Below are 25,840 nucleotides of genomic sequence, written 5' to 3' on the forward strand. Positions count from 1 at the left end.
CACAGTAACCTTGGGTCTAAAATGTTTTAGAGGCTTCTCCTGGCTCAGGTGAAGAGCAAGAAGAGGCACAAAGGGTTCTTAGAACACAGCCAAGCATGTGGTCAGCAGCGGATGCACGGTCACTACGACAGGGACTACAGTGATGGTGGAACCCGATGCAGCTGTGGGCTCTGACAAGAGGCAAGTCAGTGCAGGCTGACGCGGGTCAGCGAAGGCCTCCCAGGGCAGGCAGCTCTCCTGCTGGGCCTGGGCAGAGTAGATTTAAAAACAGATGAAGAGTGTTGCATGCAGGGAAACCCTGAGCAGGAGGTTGGAGTGAGAGCAACAACACTGAGAACGTAATAACTGCAGTCCCTGCCACCTGCCTGCTCAGAGCCAAGCCTGGTGCTCCCTTGCTCGTGCACATGCACACCGACACATGCACACCGACACACACACACACATGCACACGCCAGCTGGTGGTCTCAGACAGAGGTGGAGCTAAGCCTATATTTGGCAGTGAGGGGTCAGGCCCGGCCACGGTCAGAGCCTCTCATAAGCAGGCAGAGGGATGTGGGGGCAGTGAAGGGTCGTGATGGGGATAAAAGGCTGAGATTGGATTTTAAGTGGTGGGAAACCACGGGGGCCTCTTATGCGGGGAAGGGCCTCCAGAGAGAGACCCAACAGCAGCAGCAGTAGGGACAGGGCAAGAGGCAGGAGGCCCCAGTGAAGGCTGCTTCAAGGTGAGCAGAACAGTCCAGGCCACGGACTCAGAGCTCTTTGGGGCACACGGTTCCCAAAGCAAAGGCAGACCTCCTCATCTGTACATTCCAGCCCTCTGGGATTCAGGTCCCCTCCTGCTTCCCCAGCCCCAGGCCCCTGACTTCCTTTCACTCACCCTGCATTCCACCCACCTGGACCAGCCTGCCAGCCCCGCATTTCTGCCAAACTTTGCCCAGGCCGTTCCTTCTGCCTAGAACGCCCTCTCCAGCCAACTCTACAACCTCCACAGCACTGGATTCTGCCCACCCCTCAAGGCTCAGCACTAAAGACACCCCCTCCAGGAAGCCTTCCCCCTTTCTCAGCCTGCACACCTGTCTCCTCACCCCCTCCTCTCCTGGCGGGCTCTGACCCACACTCTACACAGGAACCTGAGCTCCCTGAAGAAAGCAAGCACGTCCGGCACCACATCTTTTCTCCCACAGTCCCAGCCCCTTTTCTGATACAGAGAGGAAGGCATTTAAGGCTATCCCCAATGACCAAACTCAACATGGTCAAAAACACAAACCAGCCCCTTCCCAGGAGTGGGACACCCACAAGAGTAGGCAGTGCTCGGCCCCAGACATACCAGCCTGGACAAATGCCACCATCCAGAGGGCAAAGCAGCATATGAGAGCAGGAGGCATTTCTGGTAGCTTTCTCTGTTAGACAAGGGACAGGCCTTCTCCCGATTTAACCCCCCGTGACCTTTGAACTTCCTGGGAGGTCAGCAGCATGTCCCCCTTCCCCAGCTGTCTTTCCATCTCTGGCCCAATGGGAGGGAGGGCCCTGGGCCCGTTCCATTTTGTGGCCGTATTGATCTGTTGGCAGCAATGGGCTGGATAATTAGCCAGGAATTAGGGTTTCTATTACAGCCAGGAGGCTGCTCCAGCTGATTTATCACCTGAATAATTTACTGTGATTGAAAGGAAATTAAAATGAACTCCATTTGACAACTGTGAGCTTTTATGGGCTTTAGTGAAGGCTCAAAAGCCAGATTAATAGCTTGGTGTTGGTTAATAGTCTGCCGAGAGTAAATACGGCAGGCTGTGCTCGGTGGCAGCTTCCCTGCCGCGGCCGAAGGAGGGACCAGCTCCCACCAGAAGCACAGCACCCACAACAGCGTCAACTGGAGTTTTACTGATGCAGAATTCCATGTCTGAAACAGAAACACACATGCAAGTGTGCGCATGCACACACACGCACGCACCAGCAGTTGTTACTTTATGTTTTCCTTTCCTACCCTGAGGTGATTTTTACTCACTCCACATGTAGAGAAAACAGAATTGCTTTTCATATAGATACGTTGAAAAGGAAGTGTTTCCTTGCCCCAGGAGTGTGTCTACGTTACGCCTTTCCACCCTGGACCGAGGGTTTGCTAGGTTGCCCTATAAAAGGAAGAAGCCTGGGCCCATCCCATCGCCCAGGGTAGATCTTGGCAGGAAAAGCAGCAAGGGGAGGGCAGACCCTGAGCTCATGGGAGCAACTGACAGGACCCCAGCCTGGCCCTGAAGAAGGTTCTTCCTCTGGGGGTTTGGGTGGGTGATTTAGGAGGATTTGAGCACCCAGTGTCTGAGGGTTCCAGAATAATAGGCGGACTCTGGCTACAAAAGGCTGGTTCTGAAAACCAGCCAGTCAGAACATTGGCTTCTGGAATCTTTCAGAGACACGAAGGCCCATGCCAGTATCATATGCAAGATGAAGACAAAAGATCCTGAGGTCAAATTCTAGCTCTGTGGCCTCAACAAATCCCAGAAGCCCCCTGGGCCTGACATAGGGTGAACAGTCGGAAAAGAACGCTCCGATCTGTAAGGTGGGGCTCACAAATCTTGCCCAGTCTGCTTAGCAGGCGTTTACACTGAAGTCCAAGAGAGAACGGATTGAAGGTACTTCAAAATTGTACCGTATCACACAGAGGCGAGAAAAACCACTGTGGCTTTGCTACTGCCGTTGTTGTTATTATCAAAATCACAGTCACTACTGCCTCAATACAGAAGCTGACTTCCAGGAAAAAAACAAATTGCCCAACAGGGCAGAGCAGGATTCAAGTCAACCTCCCTGGACTGCAAGGCCAGCAAATGTTCTTCCTCCCTCATCGGGCTGTTCGATGAAACTTACAGCAAGGCCCCCACCGAGGCCACTAGCCGCTGGAGTCATGGATCCGCTCGCAGTGGAAGGGGGCCAGCCTCAGCGGCCAGAGCTCCAGGCCCCCTTCCTGTCTCCGCCCCCTTGTCCTCTCTGGGGCTCACAAGGCAAGGCGAAAGCAAGCATGACGGGGCTCAAGGAACCTGTACCCTTGACGTGCCTGCCTTCCCGGCCTGCAGCTCCTTGCTCAGACCGTCATTTGTCCAAAGTGATTGGGAATCGGGAGCGAGGGTATGTCATTCATAGTCCAGTGCCTGTGTGTGTGCCCAGCGGCCCCACAGCCTCACCTTCCATCTCTCCTCATTACTGCACATTACGGGGAGGTGAAGGAGATTAACCAGAAAGCCCTGAGTCAGTCATTATCCTACCACAAGGTTTGCCTGCAGGCCCCGCCTCGACCCACACAGTCGGAGACAGGCCCACAGCCGTGTCCCCATCATTCTGAAGGACACCGTGCAGCGAGACTGCTAGAAACAGAACCCTCACCGAGCTTATAATTCAGGTCTCCTTTCCTCCAGGCCCCATCTCTATGTGGGCCCACCCACCTGGCCCCCAACATCGCCTCCTCCGTACCATCGCCCTGGATGTTCCCAGCGGAGGTACCGTCTCCATTCATCGGGGCTACAGGACTTCTCCCTGGCCTTGCAGAATCCGAATCCCTGGGGGGCTGGTGCCTGGTTCAATCTCTCCCTCCCCGGGGGCCTGGCACTGTGCCAGCCTCACAGCCAGCGTGCAAAACACAGGTTGGGTAAATGAGTGTGTGAGTATCTGAGCAAGTGACTGGACGGACACGTGGCTGGAGTCCTCCCGATTAGGAGGCCCTGTAGTGTCTGCCCAGTCTTTCTGGGCATTCTAAACTGCACGGACTTCGATCCAGGTTCTGTGGGTTCTGAGGACCGTGGGAAACACCGGGGGAGAGACAGTCACTGATGGCAGCGAAGGTCAGCGCCACGTACATAAGGGCTCACAGGGCATGCTGCAGTCTCCGTGCCTGGGCCCCTGCTCCTCACCCCTCACTCACTGGGTGACCTCCCACAAACCCTGCACTCTCTCTGGGCCTCTTAAAGATGGAGGGAGAAGGCTTGCCTCTGTCATCCCCGCAAGTGCTGGAATTGCGTGAGCTTGTCAATGGTTGGAAGATACATTTTCTCCCAGACTCTGGAGGGAAAGGTAGACCTCCCCTAAGGAGGTTTTCCTGACTAAATCCCTTTTCTTCTCCTGCTCTGTCGGGTGAAATGTGGTTCTGGCCATCTCTCAGAAGAGCTCTGGGCTGGGAAAGGCTTTTTGTGATGGAAAGAGGCTCTTTTCCCTAAAACCCAGCAGCCTGAGTGTGGGATCAGGCCTGTCCAGCCCATTCAGCTACCGAGTTCTTTGAGGAGGCTTCACTCCACCTGCGGGAGAAAGACCAAATCCTGACCACAGTCTACAGGACCAGACCCACCTCTCAACATCCCCTCCCACCTGTCTTGGCAGCCATTCCCTGAAGCACAGCCAGTGACTCTCTGTTCTTCACTCCTGCCTCTCTCCCTCTTGCCTCAGGGCCTTTGCACTTGCTCTTCCTTCTGCCAGGCACATTCACCCACAACCATGTTCCTTCTTCAGATTCAGCCCAACCCCTTCGGAATCAGGAGAAATGCATTTCCCCTTCAAGCTGGCTCAGTCTCTGCTCTGTGTTTTTGGAGAGCCACAGACATTCCCTCCTCAGCACCTAGCACATCTGTAATCCATACCTTTTAGTTATTCTTCATCATGATCCTTCCACACATCTGTAGGCTCCCTGAGGGCAGGCTCAAGCCTGCCTCGTTCACAAAAGTACCTCTGGTATCTGCTCTGTGTTGTGCACTAGTAGACACTCTAGACACTCATCCATGTTTGTCAACTGAATACACAACTTGCTGCGTGGCCTCGAGCAAGTCTCTTCACCCCTCTGGGCCTTGGTTTCCCCATCTGAGAACCAAGTGGATCAGTGCTCTCCAGGGCAGCTCTCATAGGAAATGCAGAGAGGGGGCCAGACTGTCATAGGATGGTGGCCCGAAGGCCTCTTGTACTCCTCCCCACCAAGGTCCCCTCAGGCAATTTTCCTCTCCACCAGAGTTTATGTACACAGTGTACTGGTTTGGAATTGCTTTTCCAGAAAATATCAGAAGCATCATCTAATTAGCATGAAGAAGAGGCTCAGCATGGCCAGCTCTCACTCCCAGCACCGGATAGCAAAGTTCTGGGAAAGTCATTGCTCACAGGTCTCTCAGACTGATGGGAGCTCTTGGCAAGCAGAAACCATGTCTGAGCCACTCGTGCCGGCAAGGAACCCAGCCCAGGGCCTAGCACCGACGGAGCATCGGGAACTACTGTCCTGAACTGAATCTGGACCTCGCCCAGGCCCCAGGAGCCTCTCATTGGGCAGAGCCTTTCTGTCCCATCTCCGTGACCACAGGAAGTGACTGCTTCTCTCTCCAGGGAAGTGCAGGGGGCTGCTCTGCAAGGGGCCCTCCTCCTACTCTCTTTCCTCTCTTGCCAATGACTCAGCCGGGCGTTTGTCCAGTGAGGCATTTCTTCATTTCCAAACCCTCAGACTCAGCCTCTGAAAGCAGGACCAGGCAACCTGACAAGAGGACTGACGGTGGGGTGCACACCAGTACCATCGTAACAAGGCTTATGGCCGTAGGACGCTGACATATTTCTGCCTTCACCCTGATGGGATATTGACCCAAGACCGCCTCCAGTGGCCCAGAAGATCATCACATCCCCTGTGCAAAGAGCCCTGGGAAGGGCCACCAGGCAAGACAATGCAGAGCAGCCAGACAAGTCACATCCCCTCCTGGCCAGCAGGAGAAACAGAGGCACCGGGCAAGAAGTCTCCAGGACCCTCAACAAGTCCTCCTGACCTCGTGGGATGCCGTGACCAGCCAGGTTTGGCCAAGAACAAGAGGAAGCCGCCTGTGAGTCGAATTAGGTGCTCTCACCCACACCCGGCCAGGCCTTCTGGAGGACCCTTGTGCCTGCATTCGGGTGGGGCTGTGGCGGGCAGCGTGTCCCGGGGCATACCTGCTCGGGCTTGATGGGCTCCGTGGTGGTGAAGATGTCCGAGTAGTGCTGCCTCTCGAACACGCGGTCCAGCACCTCCAGCTGCTGCTGCGTGAACAGGTCTCCCCGCATCTGCTTCCGGAGGAAATCTCTGCCCGGCAGGGAGTGGCCGTTCGGCACCGGAGACTCCTGAATACCTTGGGTGAGCATGAGAGAGGAAGGGTGAGTGTGGCTGACACGAGCTGCTGAAGAAGAACATGCCAGACCCTGAGACTGGGAAGAGGGCCTGAGAGGCACATGGGCCCGGAAACAGACAGGCGGGTCCTGGCCAAAGTCGCCCTGCTGGTTTGCGCAGAGCAGGCCTCCCTCGGCCACACACCGGGCCACACACCGGGCACTGTGCGTGCCCTGTTCACATCCATTGCCTCGTCTAACCCTCACAGTGACCCCACTGAAGATGCTACTATTTTCCCACTTTTCAGATGAGAAGCCTGAGGTCTAGCAAGATCAAGCGATTTGCCTGAGCACTGGAGCTAAAGTTGACTCAGAGGCTTAATCAGCAGGTGCCACTGCCTCTCTTGCACTGACAGTCCCCTGCGGGGTGCAGCTTTGTCCCAGAGTCCATGCCCTTACCCGGAAGGTGTGCTGCCACATCATGTGACCGGCCAATACAGCGCTGTTAGAAAAGCTATAGGGAAACACACTCCCACACTGTTCTGATAGCAGCCTATTGACCCCATGCACAGAGCAGAGAGTTTGACAAAGCCCGTCAGGGTAACCAGCGCACATTCCCTTCAACAGAGCAACTGCGCCTCTGGGAACCTCTTCACAGCTGGCCTCGCACACCTGGGAAGGAATGCATGTTCAGATCCCAGAAGCAAAAGACTGGAAACCGCCCGAGTCTGCGCCACAGGGGCCACACGGATAAGTCCCGGCGAGCCCACCTCGCGCCCACACTGCACCCACACCATGCACTGCTCTGTGCGGCTGAGAGGGGAAAGAGGACGTGCTCTATGAATCGGTGTGGACAGAACTTCGAGACACATTATTATATGAAAAATAAGTAAGCCAGGTACAGCACAGTGCATACACTTTCAACCTTTTGTGTAAAAAGGAAGAAAAGGATGCATTTTATAGAATGCATAAAATATAAATACATTGATGTAATATTATATATTAACATGGTGTAATTATATAATTATATAATAGATACCAATATGCATATATATTATATGTGATGTATACCTTACATGATATACATATTAAAACATATTCTATATGAAAATGCATATATGTGTGCACACACACATACAAGAACTCTGGAAGGAAACAGGAGAAACATTTAGATAATTCAGGCATACAGGAACTAAGTGGAAGTCAACAAAGGGAAAGGAGACTTTTCATAGTATGCCTGTTTTACTTTGTTTTGTTGCCGACCTTTAAATGTATCACCTTTTCAAAAGTGTAAATCACCAAGAAAGTACAGGCTTAAAACTCTCCACGTGCTCCGTACTGTTACCTCTCCCCACTGTAACAGTCTCTGGGGATGAGCTCACACACCAACGAAAATGTTATAAATTACCAATAAAAAAATGGGATGGGGCATATTTTGTAAGCCTGAGGCTTGAACTGTTCAACATGAACAAAAACAAGGAGGCCAAAAGTCTCCCAGTGGAAGCCACCTCAAGGGCAGCCCTTCCCCAGGGCTCTCCAGGACCACGCTGCTTGCAGGCTGCCCCGAGACCCTGCTGGAACCCAGGCCCCGAGACGCTGCCTCTGCCTGTGCCGCTGGGAAGCAAGCGCTAGGGGAACCAGCACGCGTCGGGTCTCTCCCTGGTAGGACCCCTCCTCCCACGAGGCCTTGCCCGGCTCCCCACCCTGCCCCCTGCCCGCCTGCAGCTGACCTGGGCTTCCTCTGTCACACTAAACCCCACCTGTGTGAGGAAAGGGGCCAAACCAAGGAGCCGGAAGCAGGGGGAAATAGTATCACTGAGATGCTGCCAAAAGTTGGTGTTTCCCCAACTGTCCTCTCTGGGGGCGGCTGTAATGCAGGGCCTGACAGCTGAACAAAGACACCAGCTTTGGGGCTCACAGGACTGTTGGCTGTCACATGGAAGTCCCTGTCATGTGACAGCTCAGAGCACCCCAGCATCTTTTACAAGAAGAGCCTTCAGAGGTGGCTCAGGAGCACCCTGAGGAAATGGACCCCAGGTAAATTTTGACCACAGAGGACACCAGGGCCTGGGTCCCTGCCCTGTGCACAGGACATCAGCCTCATTGGCACCATGATGCCCCCTCCTGCTAACGGCTTATCCCCACGGGCGCTGAGACTAGCAGGCTGCGGGGGCTCTCGGCCCAGTCTGTGTCTGCCCAGCATGTTCTCTCACTAGTTGGCATCCACCAAATAACCCTGTTATTGAAGGTCTCACTCACACACTCACATACTCACACACTCGCACACACTCACAAGGGGAAAAGCCTCAGCTTGCTCTTCCTCAGCTGTTACTCTGGCCAGCCATTCTGGACCCAGCCACTCCTGCCAAACCTTGACCTTGGCCTTGGTCCAAAGGTGTTGCTATCAAGTTTCTCCATGTCAGAGAGACCACATCCACTCCTAAGAGACTTCTCTCTGTCCACCAGTTTCCTTCCACTCCCCACCCCCATTCTCTCTTTCTCTATCCTGCCAGCCAGGCCTGAAAGTCTGAATGAAAGCTCCTTCCTCTAGGCCAGCTCCTGACCACTCCCACGAAGGCCTCACCTGCTCACCTCTTCTCTCCCACTGGGGGGCCCCCATGGGACATGCCCCAACTCTGCCCTCCCAGGAGGCCCCTGCCCACCCACAAGGCCATGCCCCTGCAGCGCCCTCAGGCTCGCTCCCTCTCCCACAGAGTTTACAGGCCGGGGGAGGGAAAGACAAAGCTGTGCCTACATGGAGGAAACAGACAGGGTGGCTCAGCTGCGTACAAGGTCACTGTCTGATCACCGAGTAGAGCCCAACACAGAGTAAAGACTCAGAGAGAGTAGGCCACCTCAAGTGCACGCACTGGGGGTCCTGGAGGCCCATCCCCGCCAAGGTCACTGCACATACACCGAGCAGAGGCAGCCTCACTGGGCCCCGCACCCAGTTGTCCAGGAAGACCCACTGCGTCCTGCTCCAGCCCTCTGACAGCAGCCCTGGCCCCCCATGGCTGGGAGGGTGCTAGGCCGTCCTGCTGACCCAGACACTCCAAGTGGAGGGCCGCGGGTGGGAAGAGCCACCTCCCCGGGTATCCGCCCTGACCGTGATGGCTCCTGCTGCTCCGCCCCGGCCAGCACCTCTGCTTGCTTTCTTGTCTCAGAAGGTGGATGAAACCTACCCTGTCACTTTGCTCGGACACCTAAGGTCTGCCATTTCCTTAAGAAAACTTCAGATGCTCCTAAACATATAATCATTTATTCATTCGCTTAACAAATATTGATAAAGTATTTACTCTGTGCCAGGAAATATTAAAAACAAAAACAGAGGAGACAGTGATGCCCGAGGCCCCTCCTTCCGATGTACTAGGGGCAGCCTGCTCTAGTCAAGTACTCACACTGACCTGTGACTACAAACTGTGATTACTGCAAAGTAGAAAAGGTGTCTGGACACATTTACCTCTAACTGTTTATAATGGGGAGGGTCAGGGAAGTCTTCCAGGGGGAGGTCATGCTTGAACCGAAAGTGGAGGAGGAAGGGTCAGCAGGGCACAGAGGGTGGGGGCGGGGAGAGTGTGCCACACAGCGGAGACTGCCTGTGCAGAGGCCCAGAGATGAGAGGCGACGAAAGGAACAGAGGGTGTGACAGGCGGAGACCCCAGGAGATTCTGGAGCGGCAGGCAGGGGTAAGAGCGGGGAGCCACCAGAGGGGGCTGGGGAAACAACCGACCTTCAGGCTTCTCCGGGCCTGAATCACTAATTCCTCCAGATACGGCCATGTTTTCTAATCTCTGCTCCCAAGCCTCCTCTTTCAGAAAGAGCAGGAGCTGGCAGCATGAATTCTGCACATGTGGGCATTTGAAGGTGATGCCTGGAGCCAGCCCGTCAGCCGCAGGTGACCCGCCAAGCCCGTGTGAAAGGCGAAGTGCACCTCATGGACGCTCCCAGTGTTGCCAGGGCAGACACGGCCCGAAGCACGCACATCGCCTCCTCCAGGATGCCCTTCTCTGTGCGCGTCCCAGCCACTTTCCCCTCTAGCCACTTTCTCCCGGGACCCTTTGCTTTTGCTCTGCGTCATTAGCTACCACGGGGAGGAGGGGCCGCAGTTAATTCATCCCTGTCTCCTCCACAGGGAGCATTTCTGGAATAAACGAACAAATCAGTCATACCTGTGACAACCACCTTCACTCCGCAGATCTGATCTGCCAATGTCAGTATCCCTCTGTCTGACCTCATGCACTCATTCCTTCTTTTCCTCAGCCAGTCTTAGTGAGCAGGCGCTGTGCTAACACTAGGCATGCAGTGGCAGGCAAAGGCTGGCCCAGCCCTGGTCGCCATGGAGTTCCATCGAGGACAAGCAGCAAATGTTCATTGGAAAATAATCAGACCAGTAAAGGTAAAAGTGTCAAATAATAAAGGCTCATGGTTCTCAGGCCAGGGACGTAGTTGATCTGTTTCTGGGTGCCACACATAGTAGGTACACAAACAAACAGATGATATGCTCATAGACAACTACAAAAATGAATACCAGAAAATCAGCCAGTCATTCCGAGCCAATCGGAACCTCCAGGTCTCCAGTGTGGAAACAGTGTTTCTCATCTGTGCCGCAGAGGTTCTGTCTGACTTCTCTGGGGAATGTGGTCTGGGAGGCAGGCTACAGAGACTCTCGGACCCATTTCCTTCCAGGGAGAAAAATCTGAGCTCGCAATGTGAATGGTATGCTTAAATACATGGACAGACACAGGCAAAAGTACAAAGGTATACAGGGGGCACGGTATCTTTAAATCTTTTTTTTTTCTACTCCAAATCAAATAATATGTAATAGACCCAGTGCTGGGCTTAGCCAACCATGGCTGTTAGAATTAACATTCTAGAAGCTAGCTTCAGGGGAGCAAGGGGCAGGAAGCCCCGTCTCAGGGAGCAAAGAAATGCTGGCTTTAAATTTCAGGTTAAACCAATGTTATTCACAACCTGGCTTTGAAGCTAAAAGCTTTACACAATCGGGTCTGGTCACGCAAAGGGGGAGGAAGCAAAACAGCCTCAGATTCCCATCTATCAAGAGAAAGCTGTCTCTTGTGTGTCTTAAAAGATCATAAACCCATTGCGCTTTCTTCAGAGCACGGCAGCATCAGGGGTTTTGCAATTTTCTTGGAGGGTTCTGGTTTGTTTCTTTAAAAATCATCATGTACTTTATGTCTGCAGATGCTCACTGGGAGGAAAATAATACAAACAAACGGGAATCTCCATAATCCCCTCTGGCATCATGGTCTTCAGGACGCAACCCCCGCCAGAGGTACAGGACCCCCCAGGAAAGAAGGTTGGAGCCACTGGGTAGGCCCCCACCTCTCTTGGAGTCCCATTTCTCTGAAAAGCCTTATTGAAGCCTGAACCCTCACGAGCCTCCTTCATCCTCACAGTTAGTTGCTCCTCAGCATGGCAGGGCAGTGGCAGGGCCCAGTGGGAAAAGGGCTGGGAGCCAGCAGACCTGGGTTCTAGCCCCAGCTCTGCCCTTACTTGCTGTGTGAGCCCAAGCAAGTTCCTCTCCCTCTCTGGGGTCAGGGTGCCCATCAATAAACTAAGGGAGCCAAAGCAGTCATTTCTAACTGTTTTCTCCTCCAAAATCTGCCTAGATTTTGGGTCTACCAAACAGTATTGAATAGGTATTAACTCATTTCCCCATTTTGGTTGTTTGTGCAGTCTTTTTAGGGGACCCCATCCCAATATTTATTCCACCCTTCCACTTGGTTTAGGATGGGCATGTGAAGAGAGGGGGGGCTTCTGGGAGGAAGTCAGAGACAGGAAGAGATCTCTGTTTTCTTCACTGGGATGCATTTACCCTTAGTCTTTTTTAAATGGTGAAAATAACTCCCAGATCCCACCGTTACTGTTTTTATGTACTACAACATCCCCAGTGCCCTTACCCCAGGGTTCAAGGTCCTTTCCAGACCTTGCCCGCAGGGTCCCACGGTAGCTGCCATCCCACCTGTTTGCTGCGTCTTCCCCCAGGACTCTGGCACCCACCCTGCCCCCAGACCTGTCTGCCAGACCGAAAACAAGGGGACAGAGCCGGGTCTTGGCAGGCCATCTGCACAGTAGTTCAGGGCCAGTGTGGCTGGAAAGATTGAACTGGTGTGACCTGGGATGTTTCTAGCTTCGGTCAAGTGAGGCAGGGAGCTTGGGGCTGATCTCCTCAGGTGGTGGCAGTGGCTTAAAAGCAGTCTATAAAGCAGGGACCCACCAAATTCAGACCAGTAAAATCTGCAGCTTTAAAAAATAGTTTCAGAGGCAACGGAAGCTTGCCGAGGGCAAGAGTGGCTCTAGAATTTCTCCGTAGGAGGGACTAGGCATGCCCATGGGTTAGAAAAGGAAGGCCATGGGGCCTTTGTTCTGGGGCTATGCTAGCAAAACGTTCTGCGTACAACTGAGAGAGCATCCTCTGTGTCTAGCAAAGAATGAAGGGGCCCTGCCACACATGATGGGGACGCGGGCTTCTCCAAGTGCCCCTGACATCGCCCTGGATGCAGCACCGCCCAGGGCCAGGCACTGAGCCAAGTTACTTTCACATCATTACCTGTCACCGACCCTCAGAACAACTGTGTGAGATGTGTTCTTATCCCATTGTGCAGAGAAGAAAACTGAGGCTCAGAGAGGTAACTGAGCGGTAACTGAGCAGCAACTGGGACTCGTGCCTGGCTACATCCCTTGCCTGAAGATCCAGTGCTCTCTCCCCTTCCCTTTACTTTCAGGGCAACTACTAAGACCAAAGCCCTGTGTTTCCTCATCTGTACGTGGGGCACATGGTGTGCGGGACAATCCCTGGTGCTTCTGTAAGGGTTAAATGAGACAGTCCCTGGGAGGTACCTAGCAGAGTACCTGGCACAAAGGTAGTGTCTGAACAATGTTAGCTGTGGCCATCATCATTTTCACCAGGAAAACCCTTCCAAGGCTTCCCCAGGGCACAGCCCAAGCCTTCCAGGCCTCCATGATCTGCCCTTCCCACCAGTGTCTCCCCTGCAGCCACCCCACAACACCATCCCAGCAGGCTCTTCTTCATTCCTTAAGTGTCCCTTCCTGCCACTCGCCGAAGCCACCATTCATTCCATGCCCTCTGCTTGCCCCCCCTTCACCTCTACCCATCAAGGCTCAGCCTAAACCCTGCCTCCTCCCTGAAGCTGCCTCCAAGTCAAAGCTAAATGAACTGTCTCCTGAGCTTCCTCAGCCAGCTACACAGGCCACCACCATGGCCTGCATTTTACTCCCCACAACCCATCCTGTGAGGGTGGTGCTCACAGCATCCCCAGTTTGTAGCTGAGAAAACGGGCAGAGATAATAAGTAACTTGTCCAAGGTCACAGTGAATACATGGCAGAGACCTGCACACCTCTTAACGTGTTGCGGAGTAAAGCTGAATGCCGTGATAGATGGCACACTAGGGAAGCCTGGGCACCCCAAACCCAGACAGGCCCAGGTTCAAATCCTCACTCTGTCTCCTACAAATTTACAATATTTGAGAAACTTCCTTAACCTCTCTCATCCTCAACTTTTTAATCTATAAAATGGAGTAATAATGATATCTGCAGTTGATGAAAGAATTGAATGAAGATCATGTAAAACGCTTGGTATATAGTAACTGGTACATAGTAAGTGCTCAATAAACATGAGTTATTTCAAGCAGCTTTATTTTTTTCTTTCCCTACTAACACTATGAGCTCTCTGAGGACAGAGTCCTGGTCTGTCTCACCTCAAGTACAGGAGATGCTAATCAAGGTTTGTTGACTGAATGAGTGACCTCGAGGGGGTTGCAGGCCCGAAGGGTTCAAGGGAACTCAGCAGGAGGATGGTCTCCAGCATCATCAGAGAACTTGGTAGAAATTCTTGGGAGTGACCTCCATTGCATCAGGAATCCAAGAGGAGCACACAACTGAGGGTTTACGTTCTACCTACTTCTAAGAAATATTTGAGGCAGTTCATAAAATTTACACAAGCGGATGAGAAACTAGCAGAACTCAGTTGAGCTCTAAGCTTCCTGGCAAACACACACCAAAGGGAAACACAGCAGACCCTGTATCGCTCAGAGTCCAAGGGCGACAACAAAACGCCACCGATTCTCCTACTTAAAATCACCCACAGAGCTTCTGTTCTCTGCACCGTGGCATGGGATGCTTAAGGTGACCTGGAGATGACTAACAACAGCGTGGGGGAACCTGAACGAGGGACCATCAGAGCCAGACTTGAGATAAGGGGAGGGTACCAGGCGCAGACAACAAGAGTCAGTTGGCAGAATTTCCAGAGCATCTACTATGAGCCAGGCCCTGTGCAGGGGACTGGGGTGGCAGGGCTAGAGATGTCCTGTGGCAGCCCAGAATCAAAGTCGATGTCCCGGGTGATTTTATAAATCCCGTCCTAAACTGGGACCGCAGGCTGAGAAAAATCGAAGTGGCACGGAGGAAAATTCCATTGGAACTGCCATTATTCGGCCACTGGTTTCACTCAATCTTGTGCCTTGGAGAAGGAAAATGTGCAATTGCACAATTACCAACTATGCTCAGGTTCAACCAGAGTGAATCTGATTGTGTCGTGTGTTACCCAATGAGTAGTGGGCTGTCAGGGAGAGAAAGGCCCCAAGGGACCTGTGGTTGCACACTCAGGGACAGCAGAGGGATTTGTCTGGGCCCAGAAGGAAGGTCCGAGGGGAGGTACGTGTAGGAAAACACCAGGCCCCCAATTCTTGTTCCAAGCCTCCTGGGTCCATTCATTCCTGAGCAACATGCACCAAATGGGTGTCTGGCCCTGCACTTGGCACCTGAGCTACAGAGGACTTCTGTTCTAGTGTCTGCCCTCAAGCACAGAGGACACAGACAAGTGGATAACTCCGGCACAGAAAAGTAAGCGCTGGGGGCCTGAGAAACAGAGCCAGCCCTCGGAGCCAAATGGTTGTAGCCGACCCTAATCTGCGCTTCCTCTGTGCCAGACACTATTGCAAGCACCTTATCTATTTAATCCTCACAGCAACCCGATGATGTTGTTACCCCTCCCCATTTTGCAGATGAAGAAATTTAGGCACAGAAAGGTTAAATGAGTTGCCAAAGCTCACATCGCTAAGAGATGGAGGATCTGGAACCCAAACCCAAGCAGTCTGGCTCCAGAGTCGGTCCCTAACCCTGTGCTAAACCACTCACTACATCCAGACATCGGGCAGGGTGATCCGGACAGGCACCCTGGAAAAGATGGAACTGCAGTCTTAGGGAAGAGTAAGAAGGAGTTAGCTAAAGAAAGGGGCAGAGAAGAGGAAGCGCATTTAACCAGAGGGAACAGCAGATGCAAAGGCCTAGAAGCACAAGAAAACATGATACATGAGAGGGGGTTATAAGGTGCTTGCAATTCAGTAGGGTCAGAATGCAAGACTCGGGGTAGCAACGTGCGCAAGGCTCTCTCGTCTCTGCCTAGCTGCTCGGCACTGTCACCCACTAGCCAGAGTCTGACACACACTCTGATGTGCCAACAGTGCAAGTGTGTTATTGAAGCTCTCACAGTGTCAGTATGAAGAGATGGGATTTTTTTTTATACTTAAAGGAATCGAGATGACCTCAGAGAATAGGCAGGCAGGAAGGAATACCTTGTTCATGGCCACAGGACAAGTCTGTTCTCTCTAATCCATACTGTCCAAGTTCATTACCTCATACAGTAGTGCCTAATTACTCCACCTTCCAGAGAGAGAGGCACACTAATTAGGAAGGATGTTAACCACGATAGTGAAAATATTCCAAAGCAAATGAAATATTACTAGGAGCAAAAGGGTGATTTGTTTCCAGGAATTGTGCTTTTAAATGAGATCAAAGACCGCTAAAGGCTTCATTTTAATTACACCTGGAAGGACTTTGCGTGCATGCATCCCTGTTTCAGCTTTCACATACCCAGTGGTCTGTCTCCACCCCCGCTGTGCAGAAATAAATAAATAAATGGATTTAAAAATCATATTTACTCTGATATCTTTGCATTACCCCCATTCGAGTTTTTAAATTACTCTTTATTTTTTTCCCAAGGACAATATAACCAAAAAAAAGAGGTTCATATTTTGAAGTGTATCTATCTGATCATCGCACAAATGTTTTCAGGAGAAATCACTATCTTTCTCCAAGATGGGTATGGGTTTTGTCATAGATCAAAGTGAGTGGGAGGAAAAAAAGATAAATCATCAGAGACCCAAAAATACTTTTCATTTGGAGAAGATATCAGGCCATTTCGATGGGGCTGATGGAGTCCCTGTTCTGTCTCCATTACCCTGGGCAGGCAGCCCCAGCCAGGAGCCGGCCACTGAGATTATATTCCCCATAAGATGGTCCTCAATATATATATATATATATGATCTTCAACCTCTATTGATTGACCAATTTCACAAGCAAAGACTGGTGAAATGAAGCTGAAATGAACATCATGCTTTAACTCATTGAACCTATCAGGCCTGAGTTAATCTCACTGTCCACTGTCTCTGATAGAATTCAATTGATCAATCATGTTTCGGTGATAGTACCATTTCACTGGCTTATTGCTTCTTCATTTCAGAGCTTGACCTGTTAGATATACTCAGACCGGCTCGACTCCTCTTGGATACACAGAGATCAGCCTCTGCCTGCCAACGTGTGTCGTCTCCTGTCCCCACTGAAAAGAACTGGAGAGGCTTTTGTGTGTGTCTGTGGTGTGTTTTTCATCAAACACACATACACACATGTCAATGGTGGACTTGTGACGGCGTGGAATGTAGCCAGCACAAATAAATAGGGCTCTTCATGCTGTAGAGAGGCCCCATCTCTCCCTCTCACACAGTTCGGCTGACTTGCCTGGGCTCTGCACCCCACAGGGGCATAGTCTTGTATCATACTGGCAAGCATATGTGCCGAGAGAGGGCAAGGCGTATGTGAAAGTGGCAACAACAACAATAATAACGGCCACGGCTACCTCTCCTCGAGTACGTAGTCTCGCTGAGCTTTCACACTCATCAGCTAATCTCACTTTCAAGCAACCTCAGGATGTGGGCAAGCAATGATCACTTCCATTTAACAGATGAGAAAACGGGCTCAGAGAAGGGAAGTGACTTGCCCAAGGTCACACAGCGGAATGATCAGGCCGGGCGAGACTAGAGCCCTGGTGTCCCAGCTTCTGAGTGCCTCTTACTCCGCTGAGGCTGACATCCAGGCAGGTTGGGATTTCAGAGCCATTCGGGGCGCACTGTTCTAACTACTGAATGAAGAAAACATTCTCAAAATTCGGTTCAGAGAATTTCAGAGCTAATGATGGATTCTAAGACTGCCTGCAGGGTCTTGTTCAGGTTAAAAACTGAGGCCCAGAGGACAGTGATAAATTGTCCAAAGTCACCAAGACACTCAGCAGCCCAACCGGGACTCAAACCTGTACCCCAGGCCCGGGGCTTTTTGCGCTTTCTTTGAACACCATCCCTAATTTATGCCAAGCCATTGAGCTCCTATCAACAGAGAGAACTTCATTCTCCACTGTCAACATGGGCCAATGTGCTGTTATGGTTCCTTTGTGGCATTTAATTTAATTTTCCCAACAGCAAGCCAAGACTCTGCGCTTGGGGAAATCAGGGGATGGGCTCAGCCCGGCTGCCTGCCTGGGGGAGGTGGCTCTTGGAACCACAAGGCTGAGCCCAGCATGTAGGGCTCTGGAGAAAGCCAGGGCAATGACAGTTTGCAAATAAGCATCGCATCTGCTCAGAGCCCCCTGTCTGCAAACACACTAATGGACTTTCCTCTGCCCGCGGGGAACTGGGGAAAAGCAATAAATAACACAGGCGCCTCGTGGGGGAGCCACTGCAGAGGCCAGAGGCGGCTGAGGTTAGGGATTTGTTGAGGGTTGGGCGGGGGACTGCTGGGCCTCCAACTACAGCATGCTGCCTCCCTTCCCCACCAAATGACAACCCACCTTCCAGTTCCCTTAATCCCTACATCCCAGGTCCCCTGGTTAGGTCCTTGTCTGATCATAGTAATACATTTTGAATTCATTGCAGACTCGAAAAGGATGTGACGTGGAGGGGCTCATGTGGTCTGATCTGGCCACAGTGTAGAGACCCCACTGGAAGGAGATGAGACGGAGGCCCCCGGGCCAGATGGAGGCTGTCGCCCAGGAGAGTGTTAATGACGGGAATGGCTAACCAGGTTCAGGATTAGGAGGGAAGGTCTGCTGGAGTTAGTGACTCACTAGCAGCAGGAGACAGAACTTGCCTCCGAAGCTCACTGTTAGACATTCTGGGCTGCCATCCACTGGTGCCCCTTCCAAAATCCACAGTGAATCGAGGCTTAGGAGGCCCTACTGTATCTGGGCATCCTGCCCTGCAATCCCACCTTTCTGACCTCTCTCCTACTTAGGCGGCTCCAGTCACAGGGGCCCCCTCACTGTCCCTTAGCCAGGCCAAGCCCACCCCTGCCTCAGGCCTTTGCATGTGCTGTTCCTACTGTCTGGAACCTTCCTCCCCAGATACTTGTTTGGCTCACCCGTCCCTCTCTGGTCTCTCTCTCCGCAGATGCCCACCCTCTCTCTCATCATTATGCCCACCCTCCGTAAACCAGCATGTACCCTGCTTCTGCCCCCCGCTTCATTCTCCGTCTCCTTACCGAGCTGCGTTATCCTCCAGGGCACAGAACATGCTGTTTACTTTCCTTATTTACTCTCTCTTCCCTGACTAGAATGTCACTCATGACAGCAAATTTTTGTCTTTCCAGTTCATTGCTGTGTCCCCAGCACCTAGAACAACACCCGGCACATAGCGGGTACACAACAAATACTTGTGGTAAGAATGGATAAAAGTGGACATTTCATTCAAAGTGCCAAAAAAAAAAAGGTACAAGGGAGACAGCCACTCCTTGGGAAAGAGTGGCCACTCCCTCCCTGGAGGCATCTGATGCTCCGCCTCTCTGCCTGGCCTGGGGCTTTGGAGCCAACACTTCCAAAGGACAGACAAAGGGGGCCTCCAGGCCTGCTCACCACCGAGTCTGCAGGGCCTGGCATTGAGTCGGGAGCCAGCAAATGAATGAGTGACTCCCAGGAGAGAGGCTCCCCTTCTGGAAGTACTGAGTGACAAAGGTGGTAGCATGCAGAGTGCCAGCCCTGGCTCTGCCACTCGCCAGCTGTGCGGTCTTCACTCAGCTCAGCTCATCTGTGCAGTGAGGTCAACAAATCCCACCGAACCTACAGCACTGGGTCAGAGCAAGCACCTCGTGTCAGCCAATGAGGGTGGGAAAAGGGAAGCCACTTGTCTACTTAAAAAGGAGAAGATGTGTACAAAGAGGGGCACCTGGCTAAGCCACATCGCTTGGTTCAAGCATTCATTCATTTTTTGCTGGTGCGCTGACCCCAAGCCGGGCCCTGCAAGAGAACCCAGTCTCAGCCCTCAGGGTGCCTATTCTCTGTCAGAGAGACACGGCCTGGAGATGGAGTTATGATTCGAGCATGCGACAGCACCCTAGCGGAGGCCCGAAGACCAGGCAATGGGGGCCCAGAGGCAGAGAGAACCTATCTGGACCTGGGGGTGAAAGGAGAGGAGTCAGGGAGGAGGTGGTATTTGAGGCAGACTTTGGACTTGGGTGTAGTAGGAAGGAGACAGAGGGTATCCTAGATTGGAGGGAAGGAGTGGGTGGGCTATACTCACTGACTGGGGCCCTGACACCCATGGGAGCCTGGCACCCATGGGGCAGGTCAGATAACTTGCACAGCCTCCCATACCAACGAGGCCATGCTTCCCAGCTGCCTAGCACCAGGTCTCACACACAACAGGTTCGTGGAATATGCAGACTTGGCTTTTTAACCAAGTCCCAGAACTTCCCAGAAGAAGAGACCCCAGAGAGAAACCCATTTGTTCCCGTGGATCTCAGCAAGGATGATCATATTGGAGGAGATTTCAGAAATCTTTAAGCTGTTGTCACTGGGGAAGGGTCACGGCCTACTAAGGGTGGAGTTGGGGGCGCCACCCAGCCCCACCTGGGCAGCACAGCGAAGGACTACCCCACATCCCTCACACCCGTGGCGTGACCCTCATGCATTCAGGTTGGGGGAAAATCCCTGTATAAATACTCGAGCCATGAACTTAACTCCGTTTTACCTGTACACACAAACTTGGTGCTTTGATTAACCCTGGCATTTCCAGGAGTACAACCATTAAGTAAATTGAGGGAAGATTACGTTTTGCTTTGGTTGGAATTTTATCAAGACATGTCCACAATTTCAGAAAATCAGTTTGCGGATGGCAAGACCACCAGAGGTATTAGGATTGCCAAAAAAACACAGCTGTCCACATTTGTAGCCCCTGCATCCGTGGTAATTCTCCACACAGTGCGAGCAATCGACTATTTTATTATGTCTTCTGGTGTAGTCATGCCTGAGCATTTACATAATGAAATACATCATTTTGTTATGATTTTACTTTGCTTCCCCTTTTTGTTACAATTGGGGCTTTGTATTGACTTTTTAAATTATGTATGAGGGTAGGTTATATTTTCTCTAAATTTCACTTTTGAGTAGCAAATGAGGCACTACAAAGGGTTTGTTTTAAAGCAAAGACATTATGTTGACAGAGTTAAAATCACTGCGTGTGACTTCCAAAGCCCCTTCAATTTGCCAGTTGGGACTATCCCATGTGCGAGACTATCTTCCTAATCCATGTTCCTGAAAAAGGGGGAGAGAGCTCCACAGACCCATTCTGAGAGACAGGAACACGGGTGCCAAAATGACTCTAAATACATGGACTCCCTCAAGCCGTGAAGAGTGAGAGCTTGTTCCTACAAGCCAGCACCTGGATCCCCCCAACCCTGTGCAGAAACCTCTTTCCCAAAGACAATAATCCAGCTGGGACTGAACCAGGAAGGGGCCCCGATTCTGCAGAAGCTTCTCTTTCACGCCTTTTCTCAGCCATCTGTGTCCAGGTAAAGAGCAAAAGGCTGGGCGGGGGGCAGGCACCTTGAAAAATCAGAGCTCTGCTGTCCTGCAAACAGGCGGGAGGCGCTTGGGAGGTGGGGAGCAAGTGGGGTGAGACTAAGGGTGAGGCAGAAGCACAGGGGAGGAGGCGGGAGGGGTCCCCATGCTGTCTGCGCCACCAGCAGAGTGCAGACAGACCTCGCCTTACCGGGCTTCACTTTTACCGTGATTCGCAGATATCACACTCTTCACAAATTGAAGATAAGACCCTCGACCAGCCAAGAGATGATGACTTGTCGAGGCTCAGATAATAGGTAGCATTTTTCATCAATAACGTATTTTTAATTAAGTCATACAGTGTGTTTTAGACATAATGGTATTGCACACTTAATAGGCTACTGTGTAAAGTAAACGGAACTTTTCTGTGCACTAGGAAACCCCACAATTCATGCGACACACTTTATTGCGATGTTTACTTTGTGGTGGGTCTGGAACCAAACCTGCGATATGCCTGACTGCTGCCTGTAGTTAAGTGCACAGGCTCTGAAACTAGATGGCTTGGTTTCAAATCCCAGCCCTGTACCTCACTAGCTGTGTGACCCTGGACTGGTTATTTAACCTCTTATTTTTTCTATCGGCAAAAGGGAAATAGAGGTAACTCCTACACTTCTTAAGGCTGCTGTGAGCACAGCACTTTTCACGTGGTGAGTGCTTCAGTTTCACCACCAGCCTCATAAAGCTGGAAGAAGGAGCATCCCACCCCACCACTGGCCATGCTGCAAAACCAAGGAGCACCGGACTGGGAGCAGAGCCCAGATCCTGGCTCCATCTCCCCTGCCCAGCTCCCATGCAACTGGCCAGCACAGATCATGACTTCCAACTCCCCCATTTTACAGATGAGGGTACTGAGGCCCAGAGAGGAGAAGAAAATGGACAGAGCTCACACAACAAACTGGTGTTTGATTCCCAGTCTGAACTCCTTCCCCAAGCATCATGCTGCTTCTTAAACACTCTAAGCATCAGTTTATACATATGTGAATAAAGGTGATTGTCACAGGGTGGTATCACAGATCACTGAACGCAATGGCAGCAGGAAAAACCCTCAGCAAGCCCTTATTAAGCCTTCACCAGCTCAAGAAATGTCGGGCATTCATCAGTACACAGTAGGTGCCTGACACATATTTATTACATGCATTGCATTATCATCTCTCAATGGTGGGTAAGTTCTCCGAGGGCAGGGCCTGTTACGTCAGAGTAGCTGACATGGTTTGTTCTGTTTGTTGAGTGAATGGATGACAGCAAGCCTGAAAACAGAACTGAAGAAAAAAGGAAAAGGAAAAGGAACTCTGTTGTCTGTAACCCCAGGGAAAGTGAGAGATTGCAAAGAAGAAAGAAGGCCAACCCCTTATCCGCTCCTTCCACATCTGTGCCCTCTGTCAGGCCCCAAGCTGGGCGCAGAGGGAATCAGGGACAGAGCAGAGGGGGCCCCTGCCCCTGAAACCCATGGTCTGTTGGAGGAAGGTAGAAGGCTTCCAGGCTCAGGGCAGTCACATGGCTGACAGCATTCTCCGTGGGAGCAAGGAGGGCTTCCTGTAGGAAGTGCCAAAAAATATGGGGACACAGACAGGGACAGAGATGGGAGGAAGGCTATCTCTTCAGGGGACAGGGCACAGAGATAATGCCAAAACATACAAGAGGGTCTGAAATGCAGCCCTGAATTGGTCAAGCCATGGCACACCAAGCAGGAAAGCCTTTGTGCCTTTTTCTACTTATCTGCTGGTGCAAGAGACAAAAAAAATTGATGCTTTGGGGCATCATTCAGCCAGGCCAGGCTTGGGGGCAGTGGGAAGAAGGGGCTGCAGGGACACCCAGGAGGGTCGGCCCGTCCAACAAGCTAACAAGGAGTTTATGGATCCCATGCCAGTTCTGAACTGCGGTCCAGGGGAAGAGTGGTGTGCATCAAGCCACCCCAGCACCCCCTGCCAAGGCAGCCTGGCCGCAGGCCTCTCCCCAAAGGGCTCGGGCACGCGCAGTGTCCCGCGGGCTCCTGTCCCTCGGCCGGCGGGCTCCCCGCCGCCCGCGCCCCTCGCCTCGGCGCGCATCATCTGCTCCGCTGCCCAGCTCCCGGCTGCCGCCGCCGCGCTCCCCGGGGCCCGGGAAGCTGGCATCCGTTGTTACCATAACAAACTCAATTGTTCTCAGCAGGGCCCCGGCAAATAAAGTCATTCATTACGGGGCTCTGCCGGCCGCCGTGGGCTGCGCGGCAATCAGCGGGCCGCTGGCTGCCCCCTCTCGGGCCGAGACGCGCCCGCGCCATTACCTGCCGGCGCCGCGGCCGCCACGCTGTGCCCCGCGGCCCAGCAGAGCCGCGCCGGCGTGGGGAGCGCCGGCCTGCGATTAGTTTTATCTCGGAACGTCAATTGACTTATACTGATTGGCTTCCTGCCGCCAAATGTCAATTAAATTGCAAATGCTTGGCGGAGGCCGGGCGGGAGGGCCGCCTTCCTCCCGAGGGCGCCGCGCGCGCTTGCTTCTTTTTGCTACACGTTCTGAGGCGGTCGAATTTATTTCTCCCTCCACATCACGCTCGAAAATCCTGATGCCCTCCTGGGAGGCTTTTGCCCTCGCTTCTGGGCCAAGGGGGCGTGCCCCGGAGAGCAGGGCTGAGGAGGAGGGTCTGGCCTTTGGGAGGGGCTTTATCAGCAAGGCGGCAGACACAGTGGAAACCCTGAAAATTCTTCCAGGACCTGGGCATATGAGTCCTGGTGCGACCCTGAGCGAATCCCGCTCCTCTCTGCTCAGGCCTGGCTTTCTTTACCGGCCCAGGGGCTTGGGGAGATGACAGCTGGGGTGCTGCGTCTGAGTGTGCGGAGGGAACAAGGTCTGGCAGAATCACTAACACTCGCCTGGCCCTGACGCGTCCCCAGTCACTTAAGGGCACGGTTCTATCTGCTCAACAACCCTCTGAAGCAGGTATTAATCTCCTTCCTTTACAGGCAAGAGAATGGAACCGGCACAGGTCAGGAAAGTTGCCCGAGATCCCCCAGCCAAGAAATGGCCCGCTGGCTTTCAGGCTTGGTAGCCAGACTTCAGAAGCCTGTGGCCTAATCACTGCTCCCTGTAGTTACAGGCAGAGGTCGGGGGAAGAAATAAGAAAGGGAAAAGGACGACCCGGACCTGGGCCCCCGCCACTGCCAACAACTGCCAGGCGTTCTACATTCATTATTAAATTCTCACAGTAATTGTATGACCTAAGGATGATAGTCCCCATTTTACAGATGGGAGAAGTTAAGGAACGTGTCCAAGGTCACAGAGCAGGCACATGAAATGAGCTGCAAGGACGTTCTCACACCTCTGTGGAGCTTCGCAGTTTACAAAGCACTTTCTCACAGGCTGCTCCTCCTGGATTCTCACAAGACTTTGAGGAAGACTCTCTGCTCTCTCCTTTGCTGCTAAGAAAACCGAGGCCCACAAAATGTGTTGCCAGCATGGGAGAGCGAAGTCATCGCTCCAACCCAGGGCCCTGTGGCTCCAAGTCCTGTGCTCCAAGCCCTACATCAAAGAAACAAGGATGACTCAGGCATAGGCTCTGCTCTTGCCTCCCCCGGCACTCCCATTCTAAGAGAGGACACAAGTCATGACTGGAGTCGGGCTGGAATGCTTAGGGTCATGGGAAGAGCGGCAAAGGGGGCTCCCGGAAAAGAAGGCATTTGCTGGAAGGACCGACCGTACATCGGACCCCCACAGAGATTTTGTTGCTTTTCCCCCACTGCTTCCCCTTTGCTGCTTCTGTCTCCTTAAGGCTACTCTTGGGAGAGAGGTATGCAGGTTCTTCTTAACTGATAAAATGTGCTAGCATTTAAAAGATACAAACCTGGCTGATCCTTCTTTTCAGAAAAGAGATGTTAGCGGAACAAAAGTACCATTCAAAAGTGCTGGATGGCATTTGTGTCTCAGACAGAAAGGAGATGAAGAAAGAGAAGATGGAGGAGGAAGGTGGGGGGGCAGCAGGGAGCAGCTAGGAGGGAGGCTCAGGAGCTGGAAGGGTTGTCTGGGCACGTGGCATCCAAATCAAGGACCCAGACGGCAGGGACCTGACTGAGGTGGCACAGCCACACAGTGGCTGAGCTGGGACCAGAACCCAGGCCTCACTGCCCGTCCTGCCTCTGCAAGCTGCCCTCGTCTCCCCTACAACTTCAATGACCAGCTTCGGAGACACGGAGCTCAAGTCCCGCCAGTCTGAATTCTGGTGGGTGCGTCTTTTTTGTTCTGACCGAGGCCTGAGTAATCCTACCATTAGACATAGCAGTATAAATAAAATTATCTTCAAAAATAGAAAATGAGAAAACAAAAAAGGCTAGGAATTTAGAAAGTTCTTAACAAGGTCGTCTTGAGGAATCTGGATTCAGGGTAAAAACTTCTCTGATTATAGGAATAATAGCAGCTGATATTTTTTAAACTTGCCATGTGCCAGTCCTAATCAAAATACTATAGGTCATGTTTTTTTAACTACCAGGAAAAGCCGAAATTGTTATCCCCCTTTGACAGGTGAGAAAACTGAAGCTCATCATCCAAGCTCACACAGCTGGCGACTGGGAGGGCTGGGCTCGAACTCAGGCCCACGACCCTGCCTTGGCTTAAAGTCCACATGTGATCAGCCAGCTCTGCTAGAACCTGATCAACTGGAAGGTGCGACAGGAAAGCATGCAGAGCAGTGTTGGGGTACCTGAGTAAGAAAGTGGGGTCTGAGCCAAGGTCCCTCTCAGCTCAGCCTGCCAAGGTGACGAGGACCAGGCAGAACTAGGGGACCAAAAGGTGGAATGAAGACCCATAAT

The 25,840-nt window shown here is 52.3% G+C and overlaps 1 protein-coding gene across 3 annotated transcripts in view; it reads right to left on the reverse strand.

Moving 5' to 3' along the window:
• PAX5 (paired box 5) overlaps positions 1-25,840 on the reverse strand; it is a 163,411-nt gene that overhangs the window by 94,819 nt on the left and 42,752 nt on the right. For all 3 annotated transcript variants that reach the window (XM_037035852.1, XM_037035853.1, XM_037035851.1), the window contains exon 6: positions 5,929-6,104. In XM_037035852.1, coding sequence (XP_036891747.1) covers positions 5,929-6,104 — 176 coding nt within the window. The remainder of the gene's footprint in view (positions 1-5,928; positions 6,105-25,840) is intronic.

This window comes from Sturnira hondurensis, unplaced genomic scaffold (assembly GCF_014824575.4).
Source record: "Sturnira hondurensis isolate 20B ecotype Veracruz unplaced genomic scaffold, ASM1482457v3 Scaffold0022566, whole genome shotgun sequence".
Classification (NCBI taxonomy): domain Eukaryota; kingdom Metazoa; phylum Chordata; class Mammalia; order Chiroptera; family Phyllostomidae; genus Sturnira; species Sturnira hondurensis.